General features: G+C 40.1%; 1 protein-coding gene across 1 annotated transcript in view; it reads left to right on the top strand.

Moving 5' to 3' along the window:
• The first annotated feature begins 8,866 nt into the window (after positions 1 to 8,866).
• Positions 8,867 to 23,720, top strand: part of p2rx3b (purinergic receptor P2X, ligand-gated ion channel, 3b) — a 108,054-nt gene continuing 93,200 nt past the window's right edge. The window contains 1 exon segment of the mRNA XM_068008755.1: positions 8,867 to 8,985. Coding sequence (XP_067864856.1) covers positions 8,867 to 8,985 — 119 coding nt within the window.

The raw sequence follows: 23,720 nt of genomic DNA, 5'->3' as shown, positions 1-23,720 counted from the left end.
CGTGTGTGAGCCCGGTGTGAAGGAACACTCCTTTAATCGTGATTTCAGTGTGTGTGTGAGCCCGGGTGTGAAGGAACACTCCTTTAATAGTGATGTCAGTGTGTGTGAGCCCGGGTGTGAAGGAACACTCCTTTTATAGTGATTTCAGTGTGTGTGAGCCCGGGTGTGAAGGAACACTCCTTTAATCGTGATTTCAGTGTGTGTGTGAGACCGGTGTGAAGGAATACTCCTTTAATAGTGGTTTCAGTATGTGTGAGAGCCTGGGTGTGAAGGAACACTCCTTTAATATTGATTTCAGTGTGTGTGTGAGAGCCCGGGTGTGAAGGAACACTCCTTTAATCGTGATTTCACTGTGTGTGAGCCTGGGTGTGAAGGAACACTCCTTTAATACTGATTTCAGTGTGTGTGAGAGCCCGGGTGTGAAGGAACACTCCTTTAATAGTGATTTCAGTGTGTGTGAGCCCAGGTGTGAAGGAACACTCCTTTAATAGTGATTTCAGTGTGTGTGAGAGCCCGGGTGTGAAGGAACACTCCTTTAATAGTGATTTCAGTGTGTGTGTGAGTCCGGGTGTGAAGGAACACTCCTTTAATAGTAATTTCAGTGTGTGTCGGAGCCCGGGTGTGAAGGAATACTCCTTCAATAGTGATTTCAGTGTGTGTGAGAGCCCGGGTGTGAAGGAACACTCCTTAAATAATTATTTCAGTGTGTGTGTGATCCCGGGTGTGAAGGAACACTCCTTCAATAGTGATTTCACTGTGTGTGAGCCCCGGAGTGAAGGAACACTCCTTTAATAGTGATTTCAGTGTGTGTGACCCCGGGTGTGAAGGAACACTCCTTTAATAGTGATTTCAGTGTGTGAGAGAGCCCGGGTGTGAAGGAACACTCCTTTAATAGTGATTTCAGTGTGTGTGAGCCCGGGTGCAATGGAACACTCCTTTAATAGTGATTTCAGTGTGTGAGAGAGCCCGGGTGTGAAGGAACACTCCTTTAATAGTGATTTCAGTGTGTGTGAGCCCGGGTGCAAAGGAACACTCCTTTAATAGTGATTTCAGTGTGTGTGAGCCCCGGAGTGAAGGAACACTCCTTTAATAGTGATTTCAGTGTGTGTGAGCCCGGGTGTGAAGGAACACTCCTTTAATAGTGATTTCAGTGTGTGAGAGAGCCCGGGAGTGAAGGAACACTCCTTTAATAGTGATTTCAGTGTGTGTGTGACCCCAGGTGTGAAGGAACTCTCCTTTAATAGTGACTACAGTGTGTGCGAGAGGCCGGGTGTGAAGGAACACTCCTTTAATAGTGATTTCACAGTGTGTGAGCCCGGGAGTGAAGGAACACTCCTTTAACAGTGATTTCAGTGTGTGTGAGAGCCCGGTTGTGAAGGAACACTCCTTCAATAGTGATTTCAGTGTGTGTGAGCCCGGGTGTGAAGGAACACTCCTTTAATAGTGATTTCACAGTGTGTGAGCCCGGGTGCAAAGGAACACTCCTTTAATAGTGATTTCAGTGTGTGAGAGAGCCCGGGTGTGAAGGAACACTCCTTTAATAGTGATTTCAGTGTGTGTGTGACCCCAGGTGTGAAGGAACTCTCCTTTAATAGTGACTACAGTGTGTGCGAGAGCCCGGGTGTGAAGGAACACTCCTTTAATAGTGATTTCACAGTGTGTGAGCCCGGGAGTGAAGGAACACTCCTTTAACAGTGATTTCAGTGTGTGTGAGAGCCCGGTTGTGAAGGAACACTCCTTTAATAGTGATTACAGTGTGTGCGAGAGCCCGGGTGTGAAGGAACACTCCTTAAATAGTGATTTCAGTGTGTGTGTGAGAGCCCGGGTGTGAAGGAACACTCCTTTAATAGTGATTTCAGTGTGTGTGACGCCAGGTGTGAAGGAACACTCCTTTAATAGTGATTTCAGCGTGTGTGTGAGCCCGGGAGTGAAGGAACACTCCTTTGATAGTGATTTCAGCGTGTGTGTGAGCCCGGGAGTGAAGGAACACTCGTTTAATAGTGATTTCAGCGTGTGTGTGAGCCCGGGAGTGAAGGAACACTCCTTTAATAGTGATTTCAGCGTGTGTGTGAGCCCGGGAGTGAAGGAACACTCCTTTAATAGTGATTTCAGTATGTGTGACGCCAGGTGTGAAGGAACACTCCTTTAATAGTGATTTCAGCGTGTGTGTGAGCCCGGGAGTGAAGGAACACTCCTTTAATAGTGATTTCAGTATGTGTGACGCCAGGTGTGAAGGAACACTCCTTTAATAGTGATTTCAGTGTGTGTGAGCCTGGGAGTGAAGGAACACTCCTTTCATTGTGATTTCAGCGTGTGTGTGAGCCCGGGAGTGAAGGAACACTCCTTCAATCGTGTTTTCAGTGTGTGTGAGAGCCCGGGTGTGAAGGAACACTCCTTTAATAGTGATTTCAGTGTGTGTGAGCCTGGGTGTGAAGGAACACTCCTTTAATAGTGATTTCAGTGTGTGTGTGAGCCCGGGTGTGAAGGAACACTCCTTTAATAGTGATTTCAGTGTGTGTGTGACCCCAGGTGTGAAGGAACTCTCCTTTAATAGTGACTACAGTGTGTGCGAGAGCCCGGGTGTGAAGGAACACTCCTTTAATAATGATTTCACAGTGTGTGAGCCCGGGAGTGAAGGAACACTCCTTTAATAGTGATTTCAGCGTGTGTGTGAGCCCGGGAGTGAAGGAACACTCCTTTCATTGTGATTTCAGTGTGTGTGTGAGCCCGGGAGTGAAGGAACACTCCTTTAATAGTGTTTTCAGTGTGTGTGAGAGCCCGGGTGTGAAGGAACACTCCTTTAATAGTGATTTCAGTGTGTGAGAGCCCGGGTGTGAAGGAACACTCCTTAAATAATGATTTCAGTGTGTGTGTGATCCCGGGTGTGAAGGAACTCTCCTTCAATAGTGATTTCACTGTGTGTGAGCCCCGGTGTGAAGGAACACTCCTTTAATAGTGATTTCAGTGTGTGTGAGAGCCCGGGTGTGAAGGAACACTCCTTTAATAGTGATTTCAGTGTGTGTGAGCCCGGGTGTGAAGGAACACTCCTTTAATAGTGATTTCAGTGTGAGAGAGCCCGGGTGTGAAGGAACACTCCTTTAATAGTGATTTCAGTGTGTGTGAGAGCCCGGGTGTGAAGGAACACTCCTTTAATAGTGATTTCAGTGTGTGTGTGAGCCCGGGTGTGAAGGAACACTCCTTTAATAGTGATTTCAGTGTGTGAGAGAGCCGGGTGTGAAGGAACACTCCTTTAATAGTGATTTCAGTGTGTGAGAGAGCCCGGGTGTGAAGGAACACTCCTTTAATAGTGATTTCAGTGTGTGTGTGAGCCCGGGTGTGAAGGAACTCTCCTTTAATAGTGATTTCAGTGTGTGTGAGAGCCCGGGTGTGAAGGAACACTCCTTTAATAGTGATTTCAGTGTGTGTGTGAGCCCGGGTGTGAAGGAACTCTCCTTTAATAAGGATTTCAGTGTGTGTGTGAGCCCCGGTGTGAAGGAACACTCCTTTAATAGTGATTTCAGTGTGTGTGAGCCTGGGTGTGAAGGAACACTCCTTTAATAGTGATTTCAGTGTGTGTGTGAGCCCGGGTGTGAAGGAACACTCCTTTAATAGTGATTTCAGTGTGTGTGTGAGCCCGGGTGTGAAGGAACTCTCCTTTAATAGTGATTTCAGTGTGTGTGAGAGCCCGGGTGTGAAGGAACACTCCTTTAATAGTGATTTCAGTGTGTGTGTGAGCCCGGGTGTGAAGGAACTCTCCTTTAATAAGGATTTCAGTGTGTGTGTGAGCCCCGGTGTGAAGGAACACTCCTTTAATAGTGATTTCAGTGTGTGTGAGCCTGGGTGTGAAGGAACACTCCTTTAATAGTGAGTCACCCCATCTGCAATCGGCACTGTCCCCGGACTGTGCACTAACCCAATTTGTTCCCATAACCTGGAATCAATAATCTATCCAGGATAAGTGGTTAGCTTAGCGAATATCTCCCAGCTGAACAGGCTGATTTAATTGAGCGGCCATTAGTGTTTGGGTCTTCAGCAGTTCCAATTGTATTTGGTGGATAACACGAGACATCAGTGAGATCTTTCCGCTCCCTGTCATACCCTCTCACCATAGTTAATGACTCCTCCTGCCCACAAAGTACTCAGTCGAACCACTTCAGTACAAAGACAATCCTATTTCCATCACTTTATCAGCAGTAATGGATTCCACTCCCCAAAGAAATCTTGGTCAAAATGTTCATTCCTGCACAAATTTACTCTTTCTGTTAACAGTCTGTTTGCTGGATATCGGGAGCATCAGTGAAAACTGGGTTGGAGAGAGAGAGGGAAATCAGCCAAGGTTCCTGCTCCTGATCACTGTCCAGTGATCCCTGGGTTAGAGAGAGAGGGAAATCAGCCAGGGTTCCTGCTCCTGATCACTGTCCAGTGACCCCTGGGTTAGAGAGAGAGGGGAAATCAGCCAGGGTTCCTGCTCCTGATCACTGTCCAGTGACTCCTGGGTGAGAGAGAGAGCGGGAAATCAGCCAGGGTTCCTGCTCCTGATCACTGTCCAGTGACTCCTGGGTTAGAGAGAGAGGGGAAATCAGCCAGGGTTCCTGTTCCTGATCACTGTCCAGTGACCCCTGGGTTAGAGAGAGAGGGGAAATCAGCCAGGGTTCCTGCACCTGATCACTGTCCAGTGACTCCTGGTTTAGTGAGAGCGGGAAATCAGCCAGGGTTCCTGTTCCTGATCACTGTCCAGTGACCCCTGGGTTAGAGAGAGAGGGAAATCAGCCAGGGTTCCTGTTCCTGATCACTGTCCAGTGACCCCTGGGTTAGAGAGAGAGGGAAATCAGCCAGGGTTCCTGTTCCTGATCACTGTCCAGTGACCCCTGGGTTAGAGAGAGAGAGGGGGGAAATCAGCCAGGGTTCCTGCTCCTGATCACTGTCCAGTGACCCCTGGGTTAGAGAGAGAGGGAAATCAGCCAGGGTTCCTGTTCCTGATCACTGTCCAGTGACCCCTGGGTTAGAGAGAGAGGGAAATCAGCCAGGGTTCCTGCTCCTGATCACTGTCCAGTGACCCCTGGGTTAGAGAGAGGGGGAAATCAGCCAGGGTTCCTGTTCCTGATCACTGTCCAGTGACCCCTGGGTTAGAGAGAGGGGGAAATCAGCCAGGGTTCCTGCTCCTGATCACTGTCCAGTGACCCCTGGGTTAGAGAGAGAGGGAAATCAGCCAGGGTTCCTGTTCCTGATCACTGTCCAGTGACCCCTGGGTTAGAGAGAGAGAGGGGGGAAATCAGCCAGGGTTCCTGCTCCTGATCACTGTCCAGTGACCCCTGGGTTAGAGAGAGAGGGAAATCAGCCAGGGTTCCTGTTCCTGATCACTGTCCAGTGACCCCTGGGTTAGAGAGAGAGAGGAAATCAGCCAGGGTTCCTGTTCCTGATCACTGTCCAGTGATCCCTGGGTTAGAGAGAGAGGGAAATCAGCCAGGGTTCCTGCTCCTGATCACTGTCCAGTGACCCCTGGGTTAGAGAGAGAGGGAAATCAGCCAGGGTTCCTGTTCCTGATCACTGTCCAGTGACCCCTGGGTTAGAGAGAGAGAGGGGGGAAATCAGCCAGGGTTCCTGCTCCTGATCACTGTCCAGTGACCCCTGGGTTAGAGAGAGAGGGAAATCAGCCAGGGTTCCTGTTCCTGATCACTGTCCAGTGACCCCTGGGTTAGAGAGAGAGAGGAAATCAGCCAGGGTTCCTGTTCCTGATCACTGTCCAGTGACCCCTGGGTTAGAGAGAGAGAGGGGGGAAATCAGCCAGGGTTCCTGCTCCTGATCACTGTCCAGTGACCCCTGGGTTAGAGAGAGAGAGGAAATCAGCCAGGGTTCCTGCTCCTGATCACTGTCCAGTGACCCCTGGGTTAGAGAGAGAGGGAAATCAGCCAGGGTTCCTGCTCCTGATCACTGTCCAGTGACTCCTGGGTTAGAGAGAGAGGGGAAATCAGCCAGAGTTCCTGCTCCTGATCACTGTCCAGTGACCCCTGGGTTAGAGAGAGGGAAATCAGCCAGGGTTCCTGTTCCTGATCACTGTCCAGTGATCCCTGGGTTAGAGAGAGAGGGAAATCAGCCAGGGTTCCTGCTCCTGATCACTGTCCAGTGACCCCTGGGTTAGAGAGAGAGAGGAAATCAGCCAGGGTTCCTGTTCCTGATCACTGTCCAGTGACTCCTGGGTTAGAGAGAGAGCGGGAAATCAGCCAGGGTTCCTGCTCCTGATCACTGTCCAGTGACCCCTGGGTTAGAGAGAGAGGGGGAAATCAGCCTTCTAATAATATGGTGCTGTCTGATGCAAGATATTTGGATTTTCTGAAGGCCCTCTGTCAGTTACTGCAATGTAACTTCACACTTCATGCCCCAGCCTTTGTAGTCTGCAGAATAGAGACCGAGTAAACAGTAAACAGCCATTCCTGGATACTCGGGTGGAGGGTGCAGTGTGCTTTTCCACTCGGACTATTGCGGGTTACCCCCTCGTTCACCATTCACAGAAGTGGTTTTCATTCTGGAACCAAGAAACAATTTCAAAATTCGCAGATGGCATCAAACTTGGGAGAGAGTTCATAACCTACAGGAATACAATGTTAAAGTGACAGAATGAGTGGGTAATTAGCATATGAATGTGAAGATGGGGTAGTGTGAGAGCTTGTATTTTGTTAAAACAAATAATCAGGATGCAATTTGCTTGGATAAACGGAGTTTAAATTGGATTGAGGAGCAGTAGGATCTGGGGTTACATCACTGAACGTAATGCCGTACGTTAATTAGAGCATTTAAAGAAAGCAAACCAAACACTGGGGTTAATTTCTATAGGGATAGAAAAGCAGAGCAGTCATGTTCAACTTGTATAGAACCTCGGTTAGACCACACTCGGAGCACTCTGTACTGTTCCAGTCTCCATATCCCTCAGTTAGACCACACTCGGAGCACTCTGTACTGTTCCAGTCTCCATATCCCTCAGTTAGACCACACTCGGAGCACTGTGCACAGTTCCGGTCTCCATCTCCCTCAGTTAGACCACACTCGGAGCACTGTGCACAGTTTCAGTCTCCATATCCCTCAGTTAGACCACACTCGGAGCACTGTGCACAGTTCCAGTCTCCATATCCCTCAGTTCGACCACACTCGGAGCACTGTGCACAGTTCCGGTCTCCATATCCCTCGGTTAGACCACACTCGGAGCACTGTGCACAGTTCCGGTCTCCATATCCCTCTGTTAGACCACACTCGGAGCACTGTGCACAGTTCCAGTCTCCATATCCCTCAGTTAGACCACACTCGGAGCACTGTGCACAGTTCCGGTCTCCATATCCCTCAGTTCGACCACACTCGGAGCACTGTGCACAGTTCCGGTCTCCATATCCCTCGGTTAGACCACACTCGGAGCACTGTGCACAGTTCCAGTCTCCATATCCCTCCGTTAGACCACACTTGGAGCACTGTGCACAGTTCCAGTCTCCATATCCCTCGGTTAGACCACACTTGGAGCACTGTGCACAGTTCCAGTCTCCATATCCCTCTGTTAGACCACACTCGGAGCAATGTGCACAGTTCCAGTCTCCATATCCCTCTGTTAGACCACACTCGGAGCACTGTGCACAGTTCCAGTCTCCATATCCCTCGGTTAGACCACACTCGGAGCACTGTGTACAGTTCCAGTCTCCGTATCGCTCGATTAGACCACACTCGGAGCACTGTGTACAGTTCCAGTCTCCATATCCCTCTGTTAGACCACACTCGGAGCACTGTGCACAGTTCCAGTCTCCATATCCCTCGGTTAGACCACACTCGGAGCACTGTGCACAGTTCCAGTCTCCATATCCCTCGGTTAGACCACACTCGGAGCACTGTGCACAGTTCCAGTCTCCATATCCCTCGGTTAGACCACAATCGGAGCACTGTGCCACTGTGTTTTGATAGGGCCGACGGAGAGATGATATTTCCATTTGTGGGCCAGTCCAGAACTAGGGGCCCATCAATATAAGACAGTCACTAATAAATCCAATGGGGAATTGAGGAGAAACCTCTTTCCCCAGAGAGTGGGGAGGATGTGGAACTCACTACCACAGGGAGTGGTTGAGATGAACAGCGTCGATGTATTTAAGGGGGAAGCTGGATAAACACAGGAGGGAGAAAGGAATGGAAGGATATGGTGATGGGGGGGTGGGGGAGAGATGGAGAGGGGGTTGGGAGGAGGCTCGTGCAGAGCAGGAACACCAGCACGGAGCGGATGGACCGAATGGCCTGTTTCTGCGCTGTGTATGTTTGGAAGTTGTTGTGGTATCACAGAGTGAGTGCAACAGCTACATGATAGCTGGTCGATTGAGTGTGAGAGACAGAGAGAGAGAGAGAGAGACAGAGACAGAGACAGAGATTGTGCCTGCGGGTGCCTTGGCTGTGAATCGGAGCCTGTCCATCCACTGGGAGTCGCAATTCTGCCCTGGTATTCCCGCAAGTGTGCGTGGAGGTCTCCAGATTCCAGCACAGATGTCTCCAACCTGACAACCACCTAATCTCACAGAGTCACAATTCCAGGAAGTAGATAAAGCCTGGGATAATTCCCACAGCTCGGACACAAATCGAAGGGGTTCAGAGCAGGCTTTCAAGCTATTTAATTATAGATAGCAGTGTCCGCAGAGACAGCTGTTAAATTGCACAGTCCATTTGTGACTAAATTGAATTAGAGCACGACCTCTCCAACACATTCGCAACTCCAACCCAGTCCTGACTACACATGTCAGAGTGAACATTTCCATCTCTCTCTCTCTCTATCTCTATCTGTTCTGTCTCTCTTCATCCGCCTCAATATTTTTAGCTGCTCTGAGGGAAAAAGCAAAGGAAGGAGATAATGGGCTTTGTGCAGGACTTCTTCACCTACGAAACGCCGAAATCGGTGGTTGTCAAAAGCTGGACGGTGGGAATTCTGAACCGGGTGATGCAGCTGCTCATCATTCTGTATTTCGTGGGGTGAGTGGCAGGCGGTTCTCAATGTCACCATTTCATCTCTCCAGTACCTTTCCCAATCTCAGCATATTCCCAAAATCTTTCACAGCCAATCAGCTGCTGTTGGAGTGTGGTGAATAATGTCATGTAGAAAAGGTGGTTGTGAAACCGCACACAGCAAGATCCCAGAATCGGCAAAGAGACAAACAGGCAGTGTGTTATCAAGATTACTGGCAGCATGGTTAATATAATATATAGAGTATTATCGCAAATAATGCACGGTCTGTTATTATAGAATATATATAGTGTTAGCAATGCACAGTGTACTGGATAATATATATAGTGTTATACCCCGTGACAAGCGGTGTGTTATTATAGAATATATATAGTGTTAGCAATGCACAGTGTACTAGATAATATATACAGTGTTACACCCGGTGACAAGCGGTGTGTTATTATAGAATATATACAGTGTTAGCGATGCACAGTGTACTAGATAATATATACAGTGTTATACCCGGTGACGAGCGGTGTGTTATTATAGAATATATACAGTGTTAGCGATGCACAGTGTACTAGATAATATATACAGTGTTATACCCGGTGACAAGCGGTGTGTTATTATAGAATATATATAGTGTTAGCAATGCACAGTGTACTAGATAATATATACAGTGTTATACCCGGTGACAAGCGGTGTGTTATTATAGAATATATATAGTGTTAGCAATGCACAGTGTACTAGATAATATATATAGTGTTATACCCGGTGACAAGCGGTGTGTTATTATAGAATATATACAGTGTTAGCAATGCACAGTGTACTAGATAATATATACAGTGTTATACCCGGTGACAAGCGGTGTGTTATTATAGAATATATATAGTGTTAGCAATGCACAGTGTACTAGATAATATACATAGTGTTATACCCGGTGACAAGCGGTGTGTTATTATAGAATATATATAGTGTTAGCAATGCACAGTGTACTAGATAATATATATAGTGTTATACCCGGTGACAAGCGGTCTGTTATTATAGAATATATATAGTGTTAGCAATGCACAGTGCACTAGATAATATATATAGTGTTATACCCGGTGACAAGCGGTGTGTTATTATAGAATATATATAGTGTTAGCAATGCACAGTGTACTAGATAATATATATAGTGTTATACCCGGTGACAAGCGGTGTGTTATTATAGAATATATATAGTGTTAGCAATGCACAGTGTACTAGATAATATATATAGTGTTATACCCGGTGACAAGCGGTGTGTTATTATAGAATATATATAGTGCTAGCAATGCACAGTGCACTGGATAATATATATAGTGTTATACCCCGTGACAAGCGGTGTGTTATTATAGAATATATACAGTGTTAGCAATGCACAGTGTACTAGATAATATATATAGTGTTATACCCCGTGACAAGCGGTGTGTTATTATAGAATATATATAGTGTTAGCAATGCACAGTGTACTAGATAATATATACAGTGTTATACCCCATGACAAGCGGTGTGTTATTATAGAATATATATAGTGTTAGCAATGCACAGTGTACTAGATAATATATATAGTGTTATACCCGGTGACAAGCGGTGTGTTATTATAGAATATCTACAGTGTTAGCAATGCACAGTGTACTAGATAATATATATAGTGTTATAATCGGTGACAAGCGGTGTGTTATTATAGAATATATATAGTGTTAGCAATGCACAGTGCACTGGATAATATATACAGTGTTATACCCGGTGACAAGCGGTGTGTTATTATAGAATATATATAGTGTTAGCAATGCACAGTCTACTAGATAATATATATAGTGTTATACCCGGTGACAAGCGAAGTGTTATTATAGAATATATATAGTGTTAGCAAGGCACAGTGTACTAGATAATATATATAGTGTTATACCCGGTGACAAGCGGTCTGTTATTATAGAATATATATAGTGTTAGCAATGCACAGTGTACTAGATAATATATATAGTGTTATACCCGGTGACAAGCGGTGTGTTATTATAGAATATATATAGTGTTAGCAATGCACAGTGTACGAGATAATATATACAGTGTTATACCCAGTGACAAGCGGTGTGTTATTATTGAATATATACAGTGTTAGCAATGCACAGTGTACTAGATAATATATATAGTGTTATACCCGGTGACAAGCGGTGTGTTATTATAGAATATATATAGTGTTAGCAATGCACAGTGTACTAGATAATACATACAGTGTTATACCCAGTGACAAACGGTGTTTTATTATAGAATATATATAGTGTTAGCAATGCACAGTGTACTGGATAATATATATAGTGTTATACCCGGTGACAAGCGGTGTGTTATTATAGAATATATATAGTGTTAGCAATGCACAGTGCACTGGTTAATATATATACTGTTATACCCGGTGACGAGCGGTGTGTTATTATAGAATATACACAGAGTTAGCAATGCACAGTGTACTAGATAATATATATAGTGATATACCCGGTGACAAGCGCTGTGTTATTATAGAATATACACAGAGTTAGCAATGCACAGTGTACTAGATAATATATATAGTGATATACCCGGTGACACGCGGTGTGTTATTATAGAATATATATAGTGCTATACCCAGTGACAAGCGGTGTGTTATTATAGAATATATACAGTGTTAGCAATGCACTGTGCACTAGATAATATATATAGTGTTATACCCGGTGACAAGCGGTGTGTTATTATAGAATATATATAGTGTTAGCAATGCACAGTGTACTAGATAATATATATAGTGTTATACCCGGTGACAAGCGGTGTGTTATTATAGAATATATATAGTGTTAGCAATGCACAGTGTACTAGATAATATATATAGTGTTATACCCGGTGACAAGCGGTGTGTTATTATAGAATATATATAGTGCTAGCAATGCACAGTGCACTGGATAATATATATAGTGTTATACCCCGTGACAAGCGGTGTGTTATTATAGAATATATACAGTGTTAGCAATGCACAGTGTACTAGATAAAATATATAGTGTTATACCCCGTGACAAGCGGTGTGTTATTATAGAATATATATAGTGTTAGCAATGCACAGTGTACTAGATAATATATACAGTGTTATACCCCGTGACAAGCGGTGTGTTATTATAGAATATATATAGTGTTAGCAATGCACAGTGTACTAGATAATATATATAGTGTTATACCCGGTGACAAGCGGTGTGTTATTATAGAATATCTACAGTGTTAGCAATGCACAGTGTACTAGATAATATATATAGTGTTATAATCGGTGAGAAGCGGTGTGTTATTATAGAATATATATAGTGTTAGCAATGCACAGTGCACTGGATAATATATACAGTGTTATACCCGGTGACAAGAGGTGTGTTATTATAGAATATATATAGTGTTAGCAATGCACAGTGTACTAGATAATATACATAGTGTTATACCCGGTGACAAGCGGTGTGTTATTATAGAATATATATAGTGTTAGCAATGCACAGTGTACTCGATAATATATATAGTGTTATACCCGGTGACAAGCGATCTGTTATTATAGAATATATATAGTGTTAGCAATGCACAGTGTACTAGATAATATATATAGTGTTATACCCGGTGACAAGCGGTGTGTTATTATAGAATATATATAGTGTTAGCAATGCACAGTGTACGAGATAATATATACAGTGTTATACCCGGTGACAAGCGGTGTGTTATTATTGAATATATACAGTGTTAGCAATGCACAGTGTACTAGATAATATATATAGTGTTATACCCGGTGACAAGCGGTGTGTTATTATAGAATATATATAGTGTTAGCAATGCACAGTGTACTAGATAATACATACAGTGTTATACCCAGTGACAAACGGTGTGTTATTATAGAATATATATAGTGTTAGCAATGCACAGTGTACTGGATAATATATATAGTGTTATACCCGGTGACAAGCGGTGTGTTATTATAGAATATATATAGTGTTAGCAATGCACAGTGCACTGGTTAATATATATACTGTTATACCCGGTGACGAGCGGTGTGTTATTATAGAATATACACAGAGTTAGCAATGCACAGTGTACTAGATAATATATATAGTGATATACCCGGTGACAAGCGGTGTGTTATTATAGAATATACACAGAGTTAGGAATGCACAGTGTACTAGATAATATATATAGTGATATACCCGGTGACACGCGGTGTGTTATTATAGAATATATATAGTGCTATACCCAGTGACAAGCGGTGTGTTATTATAGAATATATACAGTGTTAGCAATGCACATTGTTCTAGATAATATATATAGTGTTATACCCGGTGACAAGCGGTGTGTTATTATAGAATATATACAGTGTTATACCCAGTGACAAGCGGTGTGTTATTATAGAATATATACAGTGTTAGCAATGCACAGTGTACTAGATAATATATACAGTGTTATACCCGGTGACAAGCGGTGTGTTATTATAGAATATATATAGTGTTAGCAATGCACAGTGTACTAGATAATATATATAGTGTTATACCCGGTGACAAGCGGTGTGTTATTATAGAATATATATAGAGTTTGCAATGCACAGTGTACTAGATAATATATACAGTGTTATACCCGGTGACACGCGGTGTGTTATTATAGAATATATATAGTGTTATACCCAGTGACAAGCGGTGTGTTATTATAGAATATATACAGTGTTAGCAATGCACATTGTTCTAGATAATATATATAGTGTTATACCCGGTGACAAGCGGTGTGTTCTTATAGAATATACATAGTGTTAGCAATGCGCAGTGTACTAGATAATATATACAGTGTTATACCCGGTGACAAGCGGAGTGTTATTATAGAATATATATAGTGCTAGCAATGCACAGTGTACTAGAAAATATATATAGTGTTATACCCGGTGACAAGCGGTGTGTTATTATATAATATACACCTTGTTAGCAATGCACAGTGTACGAGATAATATATACAGTGTTATACCCGGTGACAGGCGGTGTGTTATTATAGAATATATATAGTGTTAGCAATGCACAGTGTACTAGATAATATATATAGTGTTATACCCGGTGACACACGGTGTGTTATTATAGAATATATATAGTGTTATACCCGGTGACAAGCGGTGTGTTATTATAGAATATATACAGTGTTAGCAATGCACAGTGTACTAGATAATATATATGGTGTTATACCTGGTGACAAGCGGTGTGTTCTTATAGAATATATATAGTGTTAGCAATGCACAGTGCACTAGATAATATATATAGTGTTATACCCGGTGACAAGCGGTGTGTTATTATAGAATATATATCGTGTTATACCCGGTGACAAGTGGTGTGTTATTATAGAATATATATAGTGTTAGCAATGCACAGTGCACTAGATAATATATATAGTGTTATACCCGGTGACAAGCGGTGTGTTATTATAGAATATATATCGTGTTATACCCGGTGACAAGTGGTGTGTTATTATAGAATATATATAGTGTTAGCAATGCACAGTGCACTAGATAATATATATAGTGTTATACCCGGTGACAAGCGGAGTGTTATTAGAGAATATTTATAGTGTTAGCAATTCACAGTGTACTGGATAATATATACAGTGTTATACCCGGTGACAAGCGGTGTGTTATTATAGAATATATATAGTGTTAGCAATGCACAGTGTACAAGATAATATATACAGTGTTATACCCGGTGACAAGCGGTGTGTTGTTATAGAATATATATAGTTTTAGCAATGCACAGTGGACTGGATAATATATATAGTGTTATACCCAGTGACAAGCGGTGTGTTCTTATAGAATATACATAGTGTTAGCAATGCACAGTGTACCAGATAATATATACAGTGTTATACCCGGTGACAAGCGGTGTGTTATTATAGAATATATATAGTGCTAGAAATGCACAGTGTACTAGATAATATATACAGTGTTATACCCGGTGACAAGCGGTGTGTTATTATATAATATACACCGTGTTAGCAATGCACAGTGTACGAGATAATATATACAGTGTTGTACCCAGTGACAAGCGGTGTGTTATTATAGAATATATACAGTGTTAGCAATGCACAGTGTACTAGATAATATATATAGTGTTATACCCAGTGACAAGCGGTGTGTTATTATAGAATATATATAGTGTTAGCAACGCACAGTGTACTAGATAATACATGCAGTGTTATACCCAGTGACAAACGGTGTGTTATTACAGAATATATATAGTGTTAGCAATGCACAGTGTACTGGATAATATATATAGTGTTATACCCGGTGACGAGCGGTGTGTTATTATAGAATATACACAGAGTTAGCAATGCACAGTGTACTAGATAATATATATAGTGTTATACCCGGTGACAAGCGGTGTATTATTATAGAAATAATATAGTGTTAGCAATGCACAGTGTACTGGATAATATATACAGTGTTATACCCGGTGACAAGCGGTGTGCTATTATAGAATATATATAGTGTTAGCAATGCACAGTGTACTAGATAGTATATACAGTGTTATACCCGGTGACAAGCGGTGTGTTATTATAGAATATATACAGTGTTAGCAGTGCACAGTGTACTAGATAATATATATAGTGTTATACCCGGTGACACGCGGTGTGTTATTATAGAATATATATAGTGTTATATCCAGTGACAAGCGGTGTGTTATTATAGAATATATATAGTGTTAGCAATGCACAGTGTACTAGATAATATATATAGTGTTATACCCAGTGACAAGCGGTGTGTTATTATAGAATATATATAGTGTTAGCAATGCACAGTGTACAAGTTAATATATACAGTGTTATACCCAGTGTCAAGCGGTGTCTTATTATAGAATATATATAGTGTTAGCAATGCACAGTGTACTAGATAATATATATAGTGTTATACGCGGTGACAAGCGGTGTGTTATTATAGAATATATATATAGTGTTAGCAATGCACAGTGTACTAGATAATATATATCGTGTTAAACCCAGTGACGAGCGGTGTGTTATTATAGAATATATATAGTGTTAGCAATGCACACCGTACTAGATAATATAGAAAGTGTTATACCCGGTGACAAGCGGTGTGTTATTATAGAATATACACAGTGTTAGCAATGCACAGTGTACTAGATAATATATATAGTGTTATACCCGGTGACAAGCGGCGTGTTATTATAGAATATATACAGTGTTAGCAATGCACAGTGTGCTGGATAATATATACAGTGTTGTACCCGGTGACAAGCGGTGTGTTATTATAGAATATATATAGTGTTAGCAATGCACAGTGTACTAGATAATATATACAGTGTTATACCCAGTGACAAGCGGTGTGTTATTATAGAATATATACAGTGTTAGCAATGCACAGTGTACGAGATAATATATATAGTGTTATACCCGGTGACAAGCGGTGTGTTATTATAGAATATATATAGTGTTAGCAATGCACAGTGTACTAGATAACATATACAGTGTTATACCCAGTGACAAGCGGTGTGTTATTATAGAATATATACAGTGTTAGCAATGCACAGTGTACTAGATAATATATATAGTGTTATACCTGGTGACAAGCGGTGTGTTATTATAGAATATATATAGTGTTATACCCAGTGAAAAGCGGTGTGTTATTATAGAATATATACAGTGTTAGCAATGCACAGTGTACCAGATAATATATATAGTGTTATACCCAGTGACAACAGGTGTGTTATCATAGAATATATATAGTGTTAGCAATGCACATTGTACTAGATAATATATATAGTGTTATACCCAGTGACAAGCGGTGTGTTATTATAGAATATATACAGTGTTAGCAATGCGCTTTGTACTAGATAATATATATAGTGTTTACCCGGTGACAAGCGGTCTGTTATTATCGAATATATACAGTGTTAGCAATGCACAGTGTACTAGATAATATATATAGTCTTATCCCCGGTGACAAGCGGTGTGTTATTATAGGATATATATAGTGTTAGCAATGCACAGTGTACTAGATAATATATATAGTGTTATACCCGGTGACAAGCGGTGTTTTATTATAGAATATATACAGTGTTAGCAATGCACAGTGTACTAGATAATATATATAGTGTTATACCCAGTGACAAGCGGTGTGTTATTATAGAATATGTGTAGTGTTAGCAATGCACAGTGTACTAGATTATATATATAGTGTTATACCCGGTGACAAGCGGTGTGTTATTATAGAATATGTGTAGTGTTAGCAATGCACAGTGTACAATATAATATATACAGTGTTATACCCGGTGACAAGCGGTGTGTTATTATAGAATATATAAAGTGTTAGCAATGCACAGTGTACCGGATAATATATATAGTGTTATACCCGGTGACAAGCGGTGTGTTATTATAGAATATATACAGTGTTAGCAATGCACAGTGTACTGGATAATGTATACTGTGTTATACCCGGTGACAAGCGGTGTGTTATTATAGAATATATATAGTGTTAGCAATGCACAGTGTACAAGATAATATATATAGTGTTATACCCGGTGACAAGCGGTGTGTTATTATAGAATATATGTAGTGTTAGCAATGCACAGTGTACAAGATAATATATACAGTGTTATACCCGGTGACAAGCGGTGTGTTATTATAGAATATATATAGTGTTAGCAATGCACAGTGTACCGGATAATATATATAGTGTTATACCCGGTGACAAGCGGTGTGTTATTATAGAATATATATAGTGTTAGCAATGCACAGTGTACTAGATAATACATACAGTGTTATACCCAGTGACAAACGGTGTGTTATTATAGAATATATATAGTGTTAGCAATGCACAGTGTACTGGATAATATATATAGTGTTATACCCGGTGACAAGCGGTGTGTTATTATAGAATATATATAGTGTTAGCAATGCACAGTGCACTGGTTAATATATATACTGTTATACCCGGTGACGAGCGGTGTGTTATTATAGAATATACACAGAGTTAGCAATGCACAGTGTACTAGATAATATATATAGTGATATACCCGGTGACAAGCGGTGTGTTATTATAGAATATACACAGAGTTAGCAATGCACAGTGTACTAGATAATATATATAGTGATATACCCGGTGACACGCGGTGTGTTATTATAGAATATATATAGTGCTATAACAAGTGACAAGCGGTGTGTTATTATAGAATAAAAACAGTGTTAGCAATGCACAGTGCACTAGATAATATATATAGTGTTATACCCGGTGACAAGCGGTGTGTTATTATAGAATATATATAGTGTTAGCAATGCACAGTGTACTAGATAATATATATAGTGTTATACCCGGTGACAAGCGGTGTGTTATTATAGAATATATATAGTGTTAGCAATGCACAGTGTACTAGATAATATATATAGTGTTATACCCGGTGACAAGCGGTGTGTTATTATAGAATATATATAGTGCTAGCAATGCACAGTGCACTGGATAATATATATAGTGTTATACCCCGTGAGAAGCGGTGTGTTATTATAGAATATATACAGTGTTAGCAATGCACAGTGTACTAGATAATATATATACTGTTATACCCCGTGACAAGCGGTGTGTTATTATAGAATATATATAGTGTTAGCAATGCACAGTGTACTAGATAATATATACAGTGTTATACCCCGTGACAAGCGGTGTGTTATTATAGAATATATATAGTGTTAGCAATGCACAGTGTACGAGATAATATATATAGTGTTATACCCGGTGACAAGCGGTGTGTTATTATAGAATATCTACAGTGTTAGCAATGCACAGTGTACTAGATAATATATATAGTGTTATAATCGGTGACAAGCGGTGTGTTATTATAGAATATATATAGTGTTAGCAATGCACAGTGTACGAGATAATATATACAGTGTTATACCCGGTGACAAGAGGTGTGTTATTATTGAATATATACAGTGTTAGCAATGCACAGTGTACTAGATAATATATATAGTGTTATACCCGGTGACAAGCGGTGTGTTATTATAGAATATATATAGTGTTAGCAATGCACAGTGTACTAGATAATACATACAGTGTTATACCCAGTGACAAACGGTGTGTTATTATAGAATATATATAGTGTTAGCAATGCACAGTGTACTGGATGATATATATAGTGTTATACCCGGTGACAAGCGGTGTGTTATTATAGAATATATATAGTGTTAGCAATGCACAGTGCACTGGTTAATATATATACTGTTATACCCGGTGACGAGCGGTGTGTTATTATAGAATATACACAGAGTTAGCAATGCACAGTGTACTAGATAATATATATAGTGATATACCCGGTGACAAGCGGTGTGTTATTATAGAATATACACAGAGTTAGCAATGCACAGTGTACTAGATAATATATATAGTGATATACCCGGTGACACGCGGTGTGTTATTATAGAATATATATAGTGCTATACCCAGTGACAAGCGGTGTGTTATTATAGAATATATACAGTGTTAGCAATGCACATTGTTCTAGATAATATATATAGTGTTATACCCGGTGACAAACGGTGTGTTATTATAGAATATATACAGTGATAGCAATGCACAGTGTACTAGATAATATATACAGTGTTACACCCGGTGACAAGGGGTGTGTTATTATAGAATATATATAGTGTTAGCAATGCACAGTGTACTAGATAATATATATAGTGTTATACCCGGTGACAAGCGGTGTGTTATTATAGAATATATATAGAGTTTGCAATGCACAGTGTACTAGATAATATATACAGTGTTATACCCGGTGACACGCGGTGTGTTATTATAGAATATATATAGTGTTATACCCAGTGACAAGCGGTGTGTTATTATAGAATATATACAGTGTTAGCAATGCACATTGTTCTAGATAATATATATAGTGTTATACCCGGTGACAAGCGGTGTGTTCTTATAGAATATACATAGAGTTAGCAATGCGCAGTGTACTAGATAATATATACAGTGTTATACCCGGTGACAAGCGGAGTGTTATTATAGAATATATATAGTGCTAGCAATGCACAGTGTACTAGAAAATATATATAGTGTTATACCCGGTGACAAGCGGTGTGTTATTATATAATATACACCTTGTTAGCAATGCACAGTGTACGAGATAATATATACAGTGTTATACCCGGTGACAAGCGGTGTGTTATTACAGAATATATATAGTGTTAGCAATGCACAGTGTACTAGATAATATATATAGTGTTATACCCGGTGACACACGGTGTGTTATTATAGAATATATATAGTGTTAGCAATGCACGGTGTACTAGATTATATATATAGTGTTATACCCGGTGACAAGCGGTGTGTTATTATAGAATATGTGTAGTGTTAGCAATGCACAGTGTACAATATAATATATACAGTGTTATACCCGGTGACAAGCGGTGTGTTATTATAGAATATATAAAGTGTTAGCAATGCACAGTGTACCGGATAATATATATAGTGTTATAGCCGGTGACAAGCGGTGTGTTATTATAGAATATATATAGTGTTAGCAATGCACAGTGTACTGGATAATATATACAGTGTTATACCCGGTGACAAGCGGTGTGTTATTATAGAATATATATAGTGTTAGCAATGCACAGTGTACAAGATAATATATATAGTGTTATACCCGGTGACAAGCGGTGTGTTATTATAGAATATATGTAGTGTTAGCAATGCACAGTGTACAAGATAATATATACAGTGTTATACCCGGTGACAAGCGGTGTGTTATTATAGAATATATATAGTGTTAGCAATGCACAGTGTACCGGATAATATATATAGTGTTATACCCGGTGACAAGCGGTGTGTTATTATAGAATATATATAGTGTTAGCAATGCACAGTGTACTAGATAATACATACAGTGTTATACCCAGTGACAAACGGTGTGTTATTATAGAATATATATAGTGTTAGCAATGCACAGTGTACTGGATAATATATATAGTGTTATACCCGGTGACAAGCGGTGTGTTATTATAGAATATATATAGTGTTGGCAATGCACAGTGCACTGGTTAATATATATACTGTTATACCCGGTGACGAGCGGTGTGTTATTATAGAATATACACAGAGTTAGCAATGCACAGTGTACTAGATAATATATATAGTGATATACCCGGTGACAAGCGGTGTGTTATTATAGAATATACACGGAGTTAGCAATGCACAGTGTACTAGATAATATATATAGTGATATACCCGGTGACACGCGGTGTGTTATTATAGAATTTATATAGTGCTATACCCAGTGACAAGCGGTGTGTTATTATAGAATATATACAGTGTTAGCAATGCACAGTGCACTAGATAATATATATAGTGTTATACCCGGTGACAAGCGGTGTGTTATTATAGAATATATATAGTGTTAGCAATGCACAGTGTACTAGATAATATATATAGTGTTATACCCGGTGACAAGCGGTGTGTTATTATAGAATATATATAGTGTTAGCAATGCACAGTGTACTAGATAATATATATAGTGTTATACCCGGTGACAAGCGGTGTGTTATTATAGAATATATATAGAGTTTGCAATGCACAGTGTACTAGATAATATATACAGTGTTATACCCGGTGACACGCGGTGTGTTATTATAGAATATATATAGTGTTATACCCAGTGACAAGCGGTGTGTTATTATAGAATATATACAGTGTTAGCAATGCACATTGTTCTAGATAATATATATAGTGTTATACCCGGTGACAAGCGGTGTGTTCTTATAGAATATACATAGTGTTAGCAATGCGCAGTGTACTAGATAATATATACAGTGTTATACCCGGTGACAAGCGGAGTGTTATTATAGAATATATATAGTGCTAGCAATGCACAGTGTACTAGAAAATATATATAGTGTTATACCCGGTGACAAGCGGTGTGTTATTATATAATATACACCTTGTTAGCAATGCACAGTGTACGAGATAATATATACAGTGTTATACCCGGTGACAAGCGGTGTGTTATTATAGAATATATATAGTGTTAGCAATGCACAGTGTACTAGATAATATATATAGTGTTATACCCGGTGACACACGGTGTGTTATTATAGAATATATATAGTGTTATACCCGGTGACAAGCGGTGTGTTATTATAGAATATATCCAGTGTTAGCAATGCACAGTGTACTAGATAATATATATGGTGTTATACCTGGTGACAAGCGGTGTGTTCTTATAGAATATATATAGTGTTAGCAATGCACAGTGCACTAGATAATATATATAGTGTTGTACCCAGTGACAAGCGGTGTGTTATTATAGAATATATATCGTGTTATACCCGGTGACAAGTGGTGTGTTATTATAGAATATATATAGTGTTAGCAATGCACAGTGCACTAGATAATATATATAGTGTTATACCCGGTGACAAGCGGAGTGTTATTAGAGAATATTTATAGTGTTAGCAATTCACAGTGTACTGGATAATATATACAGTGTTATACCCGGTGACAAGCGGTGTGTTATTATAGAATATATATAGTGTTAGCAATGCACAGTGTACAAGATAATATATACAGTGTTATACCCGGTGACAAGCGGTGTGTTGTTATAGAATATATATAGTTTTAGCAATGCACAGTGTACTGGATAATATATATAGTGTTATACCCAGTGACAAGCGGTGTGTTCTTATAGAATATACATAGTGTTAGCAATGCACAGTGTACCAGATAATATATACAGTGTTATACCCGGTGACAAGCGGTGTGTTATTATAGAATATATATAGTGCTAGCAATGCACAGTGTACTAGATAATATATACAGTGTTATACCCGGTGACAAGCGGTGTGTTATTATATAATATACACCGTGTTAGCAATGCACAGTGTACGAGATAATATATACAGTGTTGTACCCAGTGACAAGCGGTGTGTTATTATAGAATATATACAGTGTTAGCAATGCACAGTGTACTAGATAATATATATAGTGTTATACCCAGTGACAAGCGGTGTGTTATTATAGAATATATATAGTGTTAGCAACGCACAGTGTACTAGATAATACATACAGTGTTATACCCGGTGACAAGCGGTGTGTTATTATAGAATATATATAGTGTTAGCAATGCACAGTGTACCGGATAATATATATAGTGTTATACCCAGTGACAAGCGGTGTGTTATTTTAGAATATACATAGTGTTAGCAATGCACAGTGTACTAGATAATATATACAGTGTTATACCCGGTGACAAGCGGTGTGTTATTATAGAATATATATAGTGCTAGCAATGCACAGTGTACTGGATAATATATATAGTGTTATACCCGGTGACAAGCGGTGTGTTATTATAGAATATATATAGTGTTAGCAATGCACAGTGTACTAGATAATATATATAGTGTTATACCCGGTGACGAGCGGTGTGTTATTATAGAATATATGTAGTGTTAGCAATGCACAGTGTACAAGATAATATATATAGTGTTATACCCAGTGACAAGCGGTGTGTTCTTATAGAATATACATAGTGTTAGCAATGCACAGTGTACCAGATAATATATACAGTGTTATACCCGGTGACAAGCGGTGTGTTATTATAGAATATATATAGTGCTAGCAATGCACAGTGTACTAGATAATATATACAGTGTTATACCCGGTGACAAGCGGTGTGTTATTATAGAATATATATAGTGTTAGCAATGCACAGTGTAC

Source organism: Heterodontus francisci, chromosome 28, assembly GCF_036365525.1.
Source record: "Heterodontus francisci isolate sHetFra1 chromosome 28, sHetFra1.hap1, whole genome shotgun sequence".
NCBI lineage: Eukaryota > Metazoa > Chordata > Chondrichthyes > Heterodontiformes > Heterodontidae > Heterodontus > Heterodontus francisci.
Note: the sequence above shows the minus strand (reverse complement) of the source record. Positions and strands in the feature narration are given on the sequence as shown.